General features: G+C 45.7%; 1 protein-coding gene across 2 annotated transcripts in view; it reads right to left on the reverse strand.

Annotated features, from left to right (window-relative positions):
* Positions 1-684: 684 nt before the first annotated feature.
* Positions 685-15,143, reverse strand: part of PPAPDC1A (phosphatidic acid phosphatase type 2 domain containing 1A) — a 137,214-nt gene continuing 122,755 nt past the window's right edge. The window contains exons 6-7 of one of the 2 annotated variants that reach the window (XM_012001075.1): positions 12,954-13,124; positions 685-1,241 (exon numbers count right to left, since the gene is read on the reverse strand). In XM_012001075.1, coding sequence (XP_011856465.1) covers positions 1,042-1,241; positions 12,954-13,124 — 371 coding nt within the window. In that variant the 3' untranslated portion in view covers positions 685-1,041. Of the gene's footprint in view, positions 1,242-6,866; positions 7,245-12,953; positions 13,125-15,143 lie in introns of those variants that run through there. The other variant, XM_012001076.1, reaches the window with a different exon arrangement.

Below are 15,143 nucleotides of genomic sequence, written 5' to 3' on the forward strand. Positions count from 1 at the left end.
TTCTGTTCTTGTACCCTCTACCAGAGTCCTATCATGCTGAAACATTGCCTGCTAGACAGGAACAGGAACACACCACCACTTGGAGAATCCTTAGAGCAGAGCTCGGCAAAACTCAGACCTTAAAGGGGAAAAACTCTCAGCCTGAAGCTGCTTCTTACCTCCAATGGCCACTCAGCCACTCCCTTGAGATGAGCCCCAGGCATGCGGTTTCTGATCTGTGAGATCAGTCACACTACTTCTTGCAGAAGAGCTAAGTAAAGCCCCCATGCCCCCAAAATTCACTGAATGAGGCAGAGCTACAGAAGTGGCTCCATAAACAGACTGGAAGATGGGAAGGATATTGTGCCCATGAACCCTCAAGCAACTGCAGTGACCTCATCCCCCACACAGGCACTCATGCATCTTCACGCTCATTGTGTTTGGTGGAGGTCTGTGCATGAAGTTATTAATTTTATTTGCTTCCAGATTCAATGATTCAAAAGCCCTGGAAATGCTCAAGCTGTCACTCCAAGTTTCAAATCTATTTTAGAGACATGGGCTATGAGAAGCTGATGGCTCAGAAAGGTTCTGAGCCTTTGCTTCCAAGCTCAGCACCTGGAATGACCTACAGAGAAAGCTGGCTTTGGGTCTCTGCTGAGAAACCCGCTGCATCTCCAAATGACTTGTTGCACTGGGCGGCCAACACCAACTCTTCCAGGTGGGAGGTTTTATTGTGTTTTACAACCATGAAAACATAGGAAGGTGGCTGTTACAGCAAACACTTTGGATAGAGGAATCGGCCAAGCTCCCCAAACCCCACCTTCGCAGCCTCTTCCACACGTCTCTCAGGGATTGTTCCTGGTGTCCTTCGTTTGCAAATTCAAGGATGTTGGAAGTAGACATTTAAAGTAGCAGGAACACCATCAGTGAAACAGAAGCAGAAGTACGATGACTTTGAGAAACAACTGATGAAAAACACTACAAAAAACCATTTCTATTGTGTTATGATGTCAGGGTGGCAGATGTGCCCAGGGCTTAGCGTCCATCCTCCCAGGACACTGGTCATACGGGGCCTTCGGTGATCCCCTCCAGAGGCAAGCTGGGTGCGCTGTCAGCTGTGGGTCTCTCCTCTTTCTTCAGTGAGGCTGGGACTCGCAGACTAACGTAGGGTTTATGGCAAGCTGTGTTGGCCAGAGGAGGATAGTGCTGTCTGTAGCAAATGTATGCAAAAATGAGGCCGATGACTCCACCCACAAAGGAATCTAGGCAGGAAACAGCAGAGCGGGAAAAATGGGTTACTATTTGTTCAAATGTGGCCAGTTATATTTTCCAGAAAGCACTTCTCCTTCCTGTTCTAGGACCTGGTTTGCTTACAGGACCCCCTGAAAGACTAAAGGAAAGAGAAACTACGGTGGTGGCCTCTGCAAACTGCCATCATTTCTGGCACTTAAACATTAAAAAATGAGTACTTGATTCTTTCTTCCCTGTTTTTCGCTCTATCGCCCAGGCTGGAGTACAGTGGTGCAATCTCGCCTCACTGCAGCATCCGCCTCCCCAGTTCAAGTGATTCTCCCGCCTTAGCCTCCCAAGTAGCTGGGATTTCAGGTACATGCCACCACTCTCAGCTAATTTATGCATTTTTAGTAGAGACAGGGTTTCACCATGTTGGCCAGGCTGGTCTCGAACTCCTGACCTCAAGCGATCTGCACATCTCGGCCTCCCAAAGCGTTGGGATCACAGGCGTGAACCTCCATACCGAGCCCTTCCCTGTATTTCTTTAACTCACACCTGAGCATTGCATAAACTCAAATTTGTATTCCTGATTTTTGAAATCAATTCTAAATTCTGGAAGAAAAATTCAAGCCATCTCTGTAGGATCTAAATATCTTGGGAGCTGTGCTTTTTTTTTTTTAGTAAGTTCCCACCAGTGTAATATTGCTGGTGTGCTGCAGAAAATCCAGCAGGTGAAAGGGTCTCTGCCTCGTGGTAAGCGGCTTCCCAGGGATGAAATGAACCTTCTGTGTCACAGACAAAGTGAATAAAACATTTTAAGACGTGCCTGTGTTGGCAAACTCAGCAGACCTCTGGCAGAAAGGGCTCAATTCTCTAACAGCTACAGATCTTACCAGCTGGGAGGCGAGAGGGGAGCAGGTGAGGCAGGGGTGTGCATCTGCAGGGAATACCAGCCCTCTGCCCCAGGGAAGCCCCTTGCCAAAGAGAACATTCAGGTAGTTCTCAATAGAGACCTCATAAAAGCAGCTCACACCAACAACGCTCACTTAGTATCTGTGTGTGTGTTCACTTTAACTGTCTATGGGTTATTTTTGCTGAAAAGATTCTAGTCTAGTGGAAAATCTCCCCTAACCAAAAAAAAAAAAAAAAAAAAGGGAACTCTTTCAAGGTTGCTGTCAGGCTGAATTGCCATTCTCCGTTGGGGGGTCTCCACTTTCACAGTTATTTTCTTGTTGAACCATACAGACTTCCCGTAGGCAGGCAGGATCAGCCCCATTTTCCCCAAAAGAATTGGGCTTGAACCCTGGAGTCCTGATGCTATAGTTGCACTGGTCCGTGGTGCTGTGCACACACGCTGGCGGGTTCATTCCAGGCTCGATAACCACATGACTCTGAGGTCCCAGCCTTCAGGATGCAGCAGGCCCATGGGCTGAAGGGTGTGTCCACCTGCATTCAGGTAGGGGCCAGTGGTGATCCTGAAGGATCAGTGCTCAGGGTGGTAACTTTCCCAACGCTTCCCAGTAAGCAACACACTGTAGAGAGACTTCAGTTTAAGTCACAGACTAATGTGCCTCTGTCTCCTGTAGGTGACATGTTGAGTGGTTGTCAAAGAAATGTATCTTTCAGGAAAACAAGCTGCTCAATGCTTAGAAACGTGCCCTGCACCTATCAGTCATTTTTTGTGATCCTGTTATTGGTATCCTGGTTCTATCTAGATCTAACAGGATAATTTCTGAGGACAGGGACAATATTTTCATATTTCAGTATCGTTCATAGAACTGTTTCTACTTTCAGAGTTTCTACGAAGCTAATAGAAAAACATGAAAAGTTCTTATAATGAACAGCTTTATCTTCTTTAAAACAAATTTAGTAATTTCATGCATGTAATTTTATTAATCTGCAATAGCAAAGCAAGAAAAGAAGTATAAATAAAAGAAAAGCTTTTTTATTTTAGACATGTCCGTGATGACAGCATAAGCTTTCCGTGCATGCAGACCCAGGGCCCAGGACACTGCTCTGGAACTGGACTTGGGACACAGCGGTGATGTTCTCTTAAGAGTAAATAGGCGCAGCCATTCTCCTGCTTGGCTGACTCCTTCCCACTGCTGTAAGAGAACAGCCAAGCCCTTGTGTCATTTAAGACTGCATCCCTGGCCCTGCCAACCATCCCAGCTATTTCCCCTTCACTCATCCTACCGAAGCCATGGTCTTCCCTTTAGTTCCTCAAATACATGTGCTGCTTCTCCTCTTGGGGCTCCACATGTGCTGTTCTGATCCTGGATTCCCAGGAATCCCTTCTCCTCATGCCTTCCCCTAATCAATTTCTATTCATATTTCAGAGCTCAATATCATTTTTCTATTCATACTTCAGAGCTCAATACCATTGTGCAACATAGCCTCATCTGACCTCCAGACTAGACCAAGTCTCCCAGTTACACATGTTAGTAGCCCCTCCCCACTCCCTGTGCAATGAGAGTGGCAAACAATGACAAATTGTGTGATTGTTTAATATTTAATGCTGGACTCAACTCTATAAGGGTTGGCTATTGGTTCCTTCAACACCTTGGCCAACACCTCGCTCACAGCATAATTATGTTTGTTGAGGGAAATGGATACATAGTAACTCAGGGTTAGATTGGGTTGCTGTCCTGTGTGTTTTTGGGTGTGCCCCTTTCCCATTCTGGTCCTCTTGATGACCTCATCAGTAACATATTAGCATGGAACCACAAGTCCAAGGTGCCTAAGAGGCCTTGTTATATAAATGTTCCAGGAATTTGATCCTGAGTCAGCCTACTGAGGTCATACATTGAGATTATTTGGAGACTCTACCAAGGTGCATTAAGAAAATAGGTCATATCCCTTAGCACTTTGTGAGACCAAGGAGGGCGAATTGCCTAAGCTCAGGAGTTTGAGACCAGCCTGGGCAACACAGTGAAACCCAATCTCTACTAAAAATACAAAAAAAAAATAGCCAGGCATGGTGGTATGCACCTTAATCTCAGCTACTCTGGAGACTGAGGCAGGAGAATTGTTTGAACCCGGGAGGCAGAGGTTGCAGTGAGCTAAGATCGCACCACTGCGCTCCAGCCCAGGTAACAGAGCAAGACTCCATCTCTTTAAAAAAAAAAAAAAAAAAGAAAGAGAAAAGAAAAGAAAAGAAAAAAACCAGGTCATATCCTCTCGTTGGTTGAGATAAAATATCAGAAACAAAAGTCATTCTAACTGGTCAAAGGGAGAGACCAAATAATTGTCACTGCTTTCTCCCCATACTAGTTCAAATGTCCACAACTGATGAACACAGTGTGACTGCGCAGTAGCTGTCTGGCAAAAAGGCAACGAATACATATTCGTGTCTGCTCAGACTTGGTGAGCAGCCATCAGAGTAGGGGGGATTGGAGGACAGCAGGGAAAACAAGAGGCATTACCAAGAATGAACAAGAAAAGAAGGCAGGAGATCCATTCCCAAGAGAAGAACTGTTTGTCCTTTTGGAGGCTCCTGGGGCTGCAGTAAGGTAACCACCACTTATCCTCACCCCCAATCCAAGAATCTTCCATGCTGAGAAATCCTAAGGCTGACATTGCAGACCCTACCAGGGCAAGTTGCTTTGCCTCTCTGAGTTTCCCTATCTCTCAAATGTGGATCTCAGTATCTGCCTCAGTAAGTTGTGATGATAATTTAATAATATATTACTTCTAATGATTATTTCATGGAGCATGCCAAAATAGGACATAAACATAGTATCCATCCTTGTTATCCTTTTCCCATTCCTCTCACATTCCACTCCAGAGCTGCTGGAGGCTTTCTCATCCTGCCCCATCCTTCTCCTCACACAGCAACGCAGCAGCTTACAGATCTCATCTCTCTGACATGGCTACATTTTCATAGCATTGTAAATAAACTTCTAAGGAACTTAAAAACACATTTGTCACCCAAGAAATTGTAAAGCCATATGTACCATGAATTCTGGAGCAGGGCCAGAGGGTGTAATTAACATGATTAAGTGAAGTTGTTTAAATGAAGAATCTCTTCACTAGCTTATGGCCACCAGCCTATAAAATGTGTCAGGCCTTTTTCTAGTTCAAGGTCTTAGAGTTGCACTATTGTTTTGTTTTTCCTCTAACCCCAGGAAACAGTCCCATGAGGCATTTTTATTAGCATCTAAAATGAGCCACAACATCTGCAGTTGAGCCATTGACTAAACAGACCAAAGAGTAAAACCTACAAATAACACCATTCAACATTCTATTTTCTGTAGCACAGCATTTCATTAGGTGGATCATTGACCAAAAGACATCAAATCATCCCAAGAATGTTTCCCAGACTTACTGACATAGCAGCATGCATGGAAATGACAATTCCTGCCAATTCTGTTTCCCATTTAATGGAATGAGTGAAAAGTGATATCACAGGTGCTATGGGAGTTATCAGAAGTAACAAGGGCAATGAAAGGTCTATCCAAGCTGCTTCTCAGCAAAGTCATTTTGGGGCTGTGTTTATTACAAAGGTGGTGAACAAGATCCAAACAATAACTTACTTTATGAAGGAGCTTGTCATCAATTGCCTCAAGTGGGCTATTGCTATTTTGATAAAATCGCATTCGTATCCTCTTGATAGACAGGCAAGTGGGGGACAAGAAAGCCCTTATTGGGGGAAAAACACTTGGGATTAACTTTGCCCCAAATCAACTGGACGTCTCAAAAGGGAAATAAATGGATCTCAGTGTTTTTGGAATACAAAATACTTCTGTCTCCTTACGTAGCACTGATGCCATTCATTCATACACATGCATTGCATATGTATCAGGGGTCGGGCATGATGGCCAAGCCTAGGGCACAGGCTGAACCAATGGGACAAGTCCCTGCTGTCCCAGAGTTTCCAGCAAAGGGGCAAGACAGATACTAAACAATGACAGCCTTAACAGCAATTTGCAGCTATGATAAGCACCATGAAGGAAATGTGTGAGGGTCTGTGAGCTCACCCAGCACACAGACCTGGGCTATTCTGGAGCAGAGGTTTTGCTGAGGACATGACCCTCAGGCTAAGACCAGAAGGATGAGCAAGAGTTAACCGGGAGAAGTTGAGGAGTAGAGGAAAGGAGGGCACTGGTGGTTTTCCAGGCAGAGAGAAGGGTATGTGTGAAGGTGCTGATGACAAAGGAGATTCGTTAAATCTGAGAAACTGAAAGTAGACCCATCTTTTAAGAGAGGGGTAGTGTCTTTGTAAGACTACAGGACACAGGTTGACCAGTCATCTGGTGTGGGCTGGAGCAGAATGTTTTCCATGTCCCTTTGTGGCTCTCTGGAGCCCTCAGCATGGACCAGGGGCCCTGCTGTCTCTCTGGGCTGCCATCTATGCACTCTGTGGCCTCACATCTACCACCAGTGGGGTTTCCTGTTTCTGAATGTATCTTCCTGACTACATGTCATTATCTAGGACTCTGGGATGTTTCATTCCTATTTATTTCCCAGAACTCAGCAGACTTTTATTCAGTAAATGGGGAACTGACATGAGCTGAACAACATCTACAAGAGGCACTAAAGAATCAACATCACCAGCCACAAAGGGCCACACATTGTGTGGTTCTATTTATATGCAATGTGCAGAATAGGCAAACCCACAGAGATAAAAAGTAGATCAGTGGTTGCCAGGGCCTGGCACACAGAACACCAAAGAAAGCTAAAAAGAGACAGGTTCCCTTGAGTAAAACAAAGGAATGATGCCAGTGAGACTTGGGAGCAAGCAACGTCCACCTTCCCTGGGAATTACGTCACGGGGAAACACCAGGAGGCAGGAAGATGGCAGAACTCCTGGCTGAGAATGCCTCTCTTGAGGCTGAAAGCAGGCTATGCAGTGGACTTTGACGGGAGGGAGGGGTGAGCCAGGGGCTGAGGCTTCTCACGCTCTCCTGGGCATCAATACAGAGGCCGGTGGATTGAGATGGGCAGTCAAGACTCAGAGGTTCCCAGACAGAGGCGGGGGTTGGCAGCCAGTGGTAAATGTGACTGTGGGCCCTGCCACACAGAGCAGCCAACTGTGGAGGGAAAATGAGGTGAAATCAATTCACTTGGGCTGAGGATAGTAGAGGGAGAATCTCAGTGTTTTTGTTCTACCCAGGCTGGCAGGCTTTTGGTGGGAACGATCATATTGTTCTAAGGGATCTTTTTCAAGTCACTTCATTTAGAAAATCTACAGATTGCTTCTGACAGCACAGGGGAGGCCTGGTTAACAGTGTATGTCCCTCAGCCGTGTGTGTGTGTGTGTATGTGTGTGTGCGTGTGTGCATGTGTGTGTGTAAGAGGCAGAGGCAGACAGAGAGATGGAGACAGAGATAGAGGGGAGGGAAGGGGAGGGTGTTACTCAATGTAAGGCTTACATGACATAGCTGGATTTCCACCCCTCCCTAATGCTGTTTATCTTTAAGAAATGGGGCCCCTGTGGTAAAAAGTTCCCTTTGTCACTAGACTACCTGAAACTGGTAAAACCAAGATAGCTGACAGAACAACTTCAAGAAGACCTCAGGCTTCATTATAATCTAATTTCCATGCTAAATGGCACTCTCACTAGCACCATGACAGTTGACAATTGCCATGACAACAACTGGAAGAAGCCATAAAAGGAAGGCAGCACTCTGGTTCCCAGGAGTTCACCATCCATTTCCAGAAAAAGAGTCGACTGTTCCTCCCCTAGATTCTACTACCTGACCTCTTCGTTAGAGAAACCCTATATTTTAATCCCTTCACCCCTCACTAACTGAGAAGTTCATCTGAGAGCTGTGTTCCCCTCCCTCCCTCCCTCCCTCCCTTCCTTCCTTCCCTCCTTCCTTCCTTTCTTTCTTTTTTTGACGGAGTCTCACTCGGTCGCCCAGGCTGGAGTGTAGTGGCGCAATCTCGGCTCACTGCAAGCTCCGTCTCCCAGGTTCACGCCATTCTCCTGCCTCAGCCTCCCGAGTAGCTGGGACTACAGGTGCCTGCCACCATGCCTGGCTACTTTTTTTGTATTTTTTTTTAGTAGAGACGGGGTTTCACCGTATTAGCCAGGATGGTCTCAATCTCCTGACCTCGTGATCCGCCCGCCTCAGCCTCCCAAAGTGCTGGGGTTCCAGGCGTGAGCCACCGCGCCCGGCCCCCACTTCTCCATTCTTTGGCCATGGAATAAAACTTACTCTGCTTGATGCTTACTTTTGATTTCATGTAATGTCTCTGTCACACTGAACAGGGAACGATCCCATCCTTTGGGGCTACTGAGTTTATCAGTAACAAAAGGAAGGAGAACTTGAGAGAGTCCTGTGAGTTATAGAATGTCATCAGACTTTGAAGCAAGGGTTTCTCCAAAGGGAATAGCTTCTGCCTGGGCTTCTTGAGGCCAGAAGTATTTTGTGCACATGAAACAGTCCAGCACAATATCCAACCACCAAAACACCTGCATTTGCAGGGTCAGTAATCTCCTGAAGTTTGGTAACTACATTTAGTTCATTTCAAATCACAGACCCTTCATAGCCCAATCTGGGAAAGCAGGCGAAGGCAATAATGGCCATCTTGAAAACTTCAAGCCAGTTAGACAACTGTGTCTGTATCTGACCGAGACACTTTCCAACCTTAGTCTGGGTGGGAACAAATGACTGTTTCATTCTTTGAGACCGGTTTCCCTAGATTACATCCAGAGGGGGGTGTTCTTTCTTATAATGAAACACCACTCAGGGACCTAGGGCTGCTTCAAATGACCTATAATTAGAGAAACAAGTGTTTAAAATGTTATCTCCAAACCTAAAGTCACATGGGGAGAGCCTGGTTTCAGGTGCAGGGACTTGAGGGGTCAGGGGAGCTCATTATTAAGTCCAGTGATAGAGCAAACACCACATTCCTGCCACTAGTAGCTGTAACCCTCCATTTACGAGGAATCGTAATCACACAAGGGCGTGAATAGAGGCAGAAGTCAGTTTAATGACACGCTCTGCTCTTTGTCTGCATTTATTTTCTCTAGCAGGGGGATTCTACAAGTCTGAGCACCATTAAACACACTGTCAATCACAAAGGGGAGCCTGTTTGAGAGGGTACCGGGCTTTGTAGTTAGCGTCATCTGTGAAACTCTCCAGCTTCCAGTTGACCTGCAAGCCAGAATGTCACAAGGACACAGGGCACATCAGCCACATAGAGATTTAGTATTGATCCAGCTGGTTTTGTGTCTGGGGAAGTTCTGTTAAATGTTTCATGTGTCCTTCCCTATGCCATGGCCTGTGCCTCTGTATTTTCCTCACTTAATAAAACAATAGATTTGTATATTTGGAGTGGGCTGGGGAGGCAGAAAAGACCAGGGGGTGTCAATAACAGAAAATAACCATGAGAGTGGAGAGAGAGAGAGTCATTGGAGATTATGGGCTATTTACTGGATATGATGTGTAATCGAGTAATTGGATGTATTTCTACATTAGGCACAGTTGCTTAAATCAAAATTGAAATGGAGTCATAAAATCTCACAACATGAATGCTGTTAACTAAAGTCTATAATGAGGGGGACTTGAGTTTTGCTGATGCTAATGGGCCTCCATGTGAATTCTCACCATGATGGATGGCCCCCGCCCACAGTCACTGGGCAGCTCAGTTCACCAAAGGAAAACAAGTTATTTATCTTAATCAGGCATCCTGCCTCAAACATCCACCTACACTGCAGTTGAAGACCTCACTCTGCCTCCCTCCTCCCAACGGGAAACCGTTGAGGGCTCCTTGATTTCTCCCTTAATAATTGAGTGTTGAATGAACAAAACTTTCCACTCCCAGAACATTGCTGCTTCTTAACATGTAACAGGGAAAAGAACTATGGAACTGGGGTACAATGTAGAACAGGGGTTCTCAAACTGGGCAGTGTTGACATTTGGGTTTGGATAACTCCTTGTTGGTGGGCAGGGGGCCTTGCGATTGTAGGACATTTAGCAGAATCCCTAGTCTCTAACCCTCCACCCACTGGATGGCAGTAGCACCTACCTCTCAAAGTTGTGACAACTAAAAAGATGTCTACAGACATTGCTAAATGTCCCCTGAGAGGTACAGTCAGCCTCTCCATCACCCAGTTGAAAACAACTGGTGTGGACAGTGGCAGACAGCCTCATGAGGGGGGAACTCAGGTAAAATGAGCCTGACTCAGAGCCCTTTAGAGTATCCAAACGAAGCTGTGTTCCTCTCCTGGCTGACTCCAAGGGTATAAGTTGAACAGATAATGACAGAGCTGAACTGGTCCTTGGGCTATATCAATAACCTGTACCAACAGATGCACGTTCAGTCTGGGCTGCAGAAGTCTACCATGATGCAGTTTTGGTTTGATTCCCAAATATGGTTTTAACCATCACTGAACATAAATTCTCTTGCTTTGCTTTCCCAACAGCCCACAGAGGATGAATATTCTCACTTGACTGCTCATAGTTCCTTTCTGTGCCTGTTGGATAGTATGGTTGGTTTCAAAGCCCCAGTTGCCAACAGGCCTTGGGTACACCAGCTGCAGCATAAATTCACCACTCTCTAAAGACAAGAGCTGTGATTCCACATTCCTTTACTCTGGCCACGTTACACTACCACAGCTAGGAAATGAGGAACAAAACAGGGTCGAGTCAGAGAGTGCTGAAGACAGGCCAGCCTCACATCTTAGGTTGTCAGTACTATGCAAAGGCTCTTACTGACTCCAAGATAAAGGAAAAACTGATTCAATTCTGAAACCCCCAAATCATTCCCGAATCCAAAGTGATTGAATAAAAGTGAAAACCTGGCATTTGTAGCTTACAAATAAATCATGTTCCAAAATAAAAAATGTCTGCCTCCAAGTCAGTTGTTTGGGAAACACAACGCATCCTTCCTTAGCGAAAATGTACTAAGCAACAATGATACCACTTTGCATGTGTGTAGTAAATTTCCATTTACAAAGAACATTTGGACCCATTATTTCTTTCAATCTACGAAAAGCTCTGTGAAATATTTAGGGATTAATTGTTCCTGCGCTCAAAGAAGAAACTGGCTCACAAGGGATCAATGAGAAGCAGTCCATAAAAGGCCATTTGGCCCATAATATTCTTCATGGGGAAATGCCCTAACCACATATGTGGAAAACAATTCTGTGGGAAAATATTCCCAGTTCCAAGGGGGGGCTGTGCCTTTGTTTTTGTTGGCCCAGTGACTCTCTCCATCCTTCCGTCTCATGATGTGGCTTCTTATCATCCAGCATTTCATCCGAGTCACTGATTAAAAACAGAACAAGGGCAGGCTCAGACCTGTGACCCTCTTCTGACCTCCCCCATCAGGAGGGCCTCAGACCTTACTAGCACTTGATACTTGCTGTGCTGTCCAAACCATGTCAGCATCTCTTTCCCTATACCCTTCACCCTTCAGCTCAAAGCTAGGCTGGGGTCACAGGACACCCAGAGCATGAGCTCCAGGAGGATATGGGGGTAGGGATGAGACTAGAAAGGAACAGGAGAAGCCGGGCAGTGCTGAAAAGAGCACAAGGTCTCCAGAGTAGATGAGGAAGGAGGAGCTCTCAGCTAGGAGTTCCCCTCAACTCTGTCCCCATCCATTGCCTCATTACCACTACAAAAAAAAAAACCTGGAAAAGGTAGGAAAAAAGAAAAGGAAAAGTCCTGCAAGGCAGCTGGCTGCAAAGACAGAGAGAGGGGGGAGATGAACAATGCCCAGCAACAGTCGGAAAACAAGAAAGGGAGAGGAGGTTTGGGTCACAGACCTATCATGGAAGCCCATTCACCCAAAGAAGCTGGATTCAGGCACGTTTTCTTTGCTTTGTTTGGTTAAAATTGACACATATGGTGGGGCTCTTTCCCAGTGCTTCTTAGACTTCATCAGCAATGATAGGCTTGCTTAACAACCATGACGATTCTAGACCACTGCTCCAGATGCACCTTAACAACCATGACGATTCTAGACCACTGCTCCAGATGCACCTCTAGAGAGTCCAATTTCTAGATCAGGGCAGCCTGATCAAGGTGATCCAAGGATTCCCCTTGGGAAACCCTGCCCTAGACCCCACGCTTCCCAGAGGCCACACCTCCTGCAGACATCACCTCCGTCTCGGCTCTCTGTGTGCTCTGGCAGGTGGTGGTTTTCTTTCAGACAGACTGTGAGCTGCAGTTTCTCTGCAGAAGGACATGGCATGGTTTAGTTATATTTCAGGAACAAGCCCCTCCCTTGTTTTGTGTTATTTGGATTTTTAACAAATATTCCAAGACTGACATATGTGTGTGTATATATATATAGGCAAACCTCACCCCAGGCTTGCAGCTGTGGCTTGGAGCATTACTGGAATGAATCCCTGGCTGGATATACCTTTCAGAAGAGCATCCACGGTGACAAATATGTCCTTGTAGGCTGGATTCGATAAGCAAAGGAAGCCAAAAACCACTTGGCACTAAGTCTGAGGACTGAGGCAAGTGATCCAGCAGGAAAATCACATTTGGGTCTCAGGCCAAGGGTGACTCTAAACCAAAGGGCCTGACATTCTGGCAGGACTCAAGCAGTCTCCTGGAGCATGAAGGAGGAAGAAGACCTCCAATTATTTCCCCAGGAAGGCCAGACCTCATTTGAACCAGCATATTTGCTTCAAAATTATATCCACTCTGTCATTTCAGCCTCCTCTGGTTTTGGACAATGGGCACTTAGCTCCCCACAACTGGTGCATTTCTACACCCATCCCTGGAGGAGAGGGGCAACCACGGTGAGGTCTAGTCAGGCCCTGGGCAGGGACTCACCTTGCCAGTGATGCTTGTAGTCACACATGCGGGACAGGGCAATCATCATGGCGCAGTACAAGGGCAGGATGGCAGCACAGAGCCGCCAGCTCTTTCCCCGCCCACTCTCGGTGAAGCAGTGCAGCTTTCCCGCCAAGTAGAACGTCGTGAAGCCAAGGCCTGAAAAGGCAACTGCCAAACAGAAACAGCAGGTGTTACTCTAGCAGGTGGTGAGTGGCAGGGAGTCAGGGCATGCTGGGCATTCCGTCTGCCACCTTGCACACCCTCAAGGCCAAGGCCATGTTGGCACCAGGCACTATCTAGGCAATCTGTGCTCCTGCTAGAACCAGGCTGCTATGAAACTTTCAACCGTAAGAATAATCTTCCAGGGTTACATGTGATCAAAACCTATTTTATTTCATCCATTCATTCAACAGTTATTTCAGGAGTCTCCACTTTGTGCTAGACAGGCACTGCACTAGATGTGAGGAATAAAAAGATGCATCAGATACTATCTCTGGAGTCAAGAGGCTCATGATCTAGTTGAAGGACATACCATACTAAGAGATAATTTTAATATAATGCGATACATTCTATAAGAAACAAGTACATACAGAGCAAAGGACTGTGAGAACTGCTTAGATCTGAAGGGTATGGGAAAGTAAAGGGGCTAGGATCAGCCCCAGGTTTTTGGCTTGGGAGACTGAGTGTACAATGGCGGCATTCAGTAAGATGGGACCAGCAAATGCTACAAAAGAGTGAGTTTCATGGAGAAGTCAGTGATGACAACTACCTTGTTTTCTGTCCAAAATAATGGTTATTATTTTTTCAGAATTGCAAAGAAAACTCATGGCTGTGCTAAATCCACTGTTGAAAGCGTGGAGGTCTGAGTGTGGCATATATAAGCCCCAAGCTTTACATCCAAGCAGGTATAAAACATAGTTGGGAGCTCAGTGAGATTTAAGGTGGGAAGGGCTTAGAACAATGGTCCTCAACCAGGAGGTCCTCAACTCTCCAGGAGGCTGGAGAGTTGGCTCCCATTGGTATTGACCCCCATCCTGAGCCCTTTCAGGAGGAATAATGGACTTTATTCAAATCAGGTGGCTTAGCAAGTTTATCTACCTAATTACACTAAATGCGAGAAGCACAAAACAAACAAACAAACAAACAAAAAAACTGCCCTGGGGCTTTGTATGGTTATGGATGAAAGTCTCCAAGATCTGAATCAGAGGAGAGGCAGCCTTGGGTGTTGCCAAACTGGCATCTCTTAGGGAAACAAAGAAGCAAACAAATCAATGAACATAGTTGAGCTGTTGAGCTATACAGAATCACCTCTAATACCTGGGAAGCTTTAAAAAATACTGATAGCCAGGTTCCATTGCCAGCCATTCTGTTTGTAGTGGTCTGGAGGGAGCTGAGAGAAAGAGAGAGAAAGAGAGAGAGAGAAAGAGAGAGAGAGAGAGAAAGTGTGTGTGTGTGTGTGTGTGTGTGTGTGTGTGTGTGTGTGTCTGTGTACTCCCCAGATGATTCTAATGGTGGCCACAACTAAGCTTAGAGGCTTTCACTGAAGGCAGGTGCTATAGCTCCCCATCCCTCTGGACACCAGTCTAATCCAAACTTTCTTCTTGATTAGAAAATACTTCTGAGGGGGCAGAGCTCCTAGGTAACCAGCCCACACAATGACTTGGCAAAACAAGTATTATAAATATTCTCAATGCCAATACACCAGCAACTTTAAGAGACTGCCCAAAGCCCTGAGCCACAGCCTGGGCATCATGCAGGCATTTGTGACAAATGCAGATCCTCAGATCCAGCCCACATCTTCTGAGTTAGAATCTGCATTTCACAACATCCACCAGCAATCTGTGCACACACTGCACTTGGAGAAGACTTGGCCTAAAATACATTCATTATCTTTGTAAGAGACCTTGGAACATCCATCTTAAGAAAATAATATAAAATACAAGGGAAATCTAGAAGGTTTTCTGCTCAAAGTTATTGATAAATATTGAAAAACTGAAAGTGATCAGTACAGAAGAACAGATAAGCAAGCTGTGACATTTCCATGTAATGGACTATGATGCAACTATGAAAACCACGTGATTCACATCTACAACATCTGATCTTTGACAAACCTGACAAAAACAAGAAATGGGGAAAGGATTCCCTATTTAATAAATGGTGCTGGGAAAACTGGCTAGCCATATGTAG

Source organism: Mandrillus leucophaeus, unplaced genomic scaffold, assembly GCF_000951045.1.
Source record: "Mandrillus leucophaeus isolate KB7577 unplaced genomic scaffold, Mleu.le_1.0 Scaffold65, whole genome shotgun sequence".
NCBI classification, from domain to species: domain Eukaryota; kingdom Metazoa; phylum Chordata; class Mammalia; order Primates; family Cercopithecidae; genus Mandrillus; species Mandrillus leucophaeus.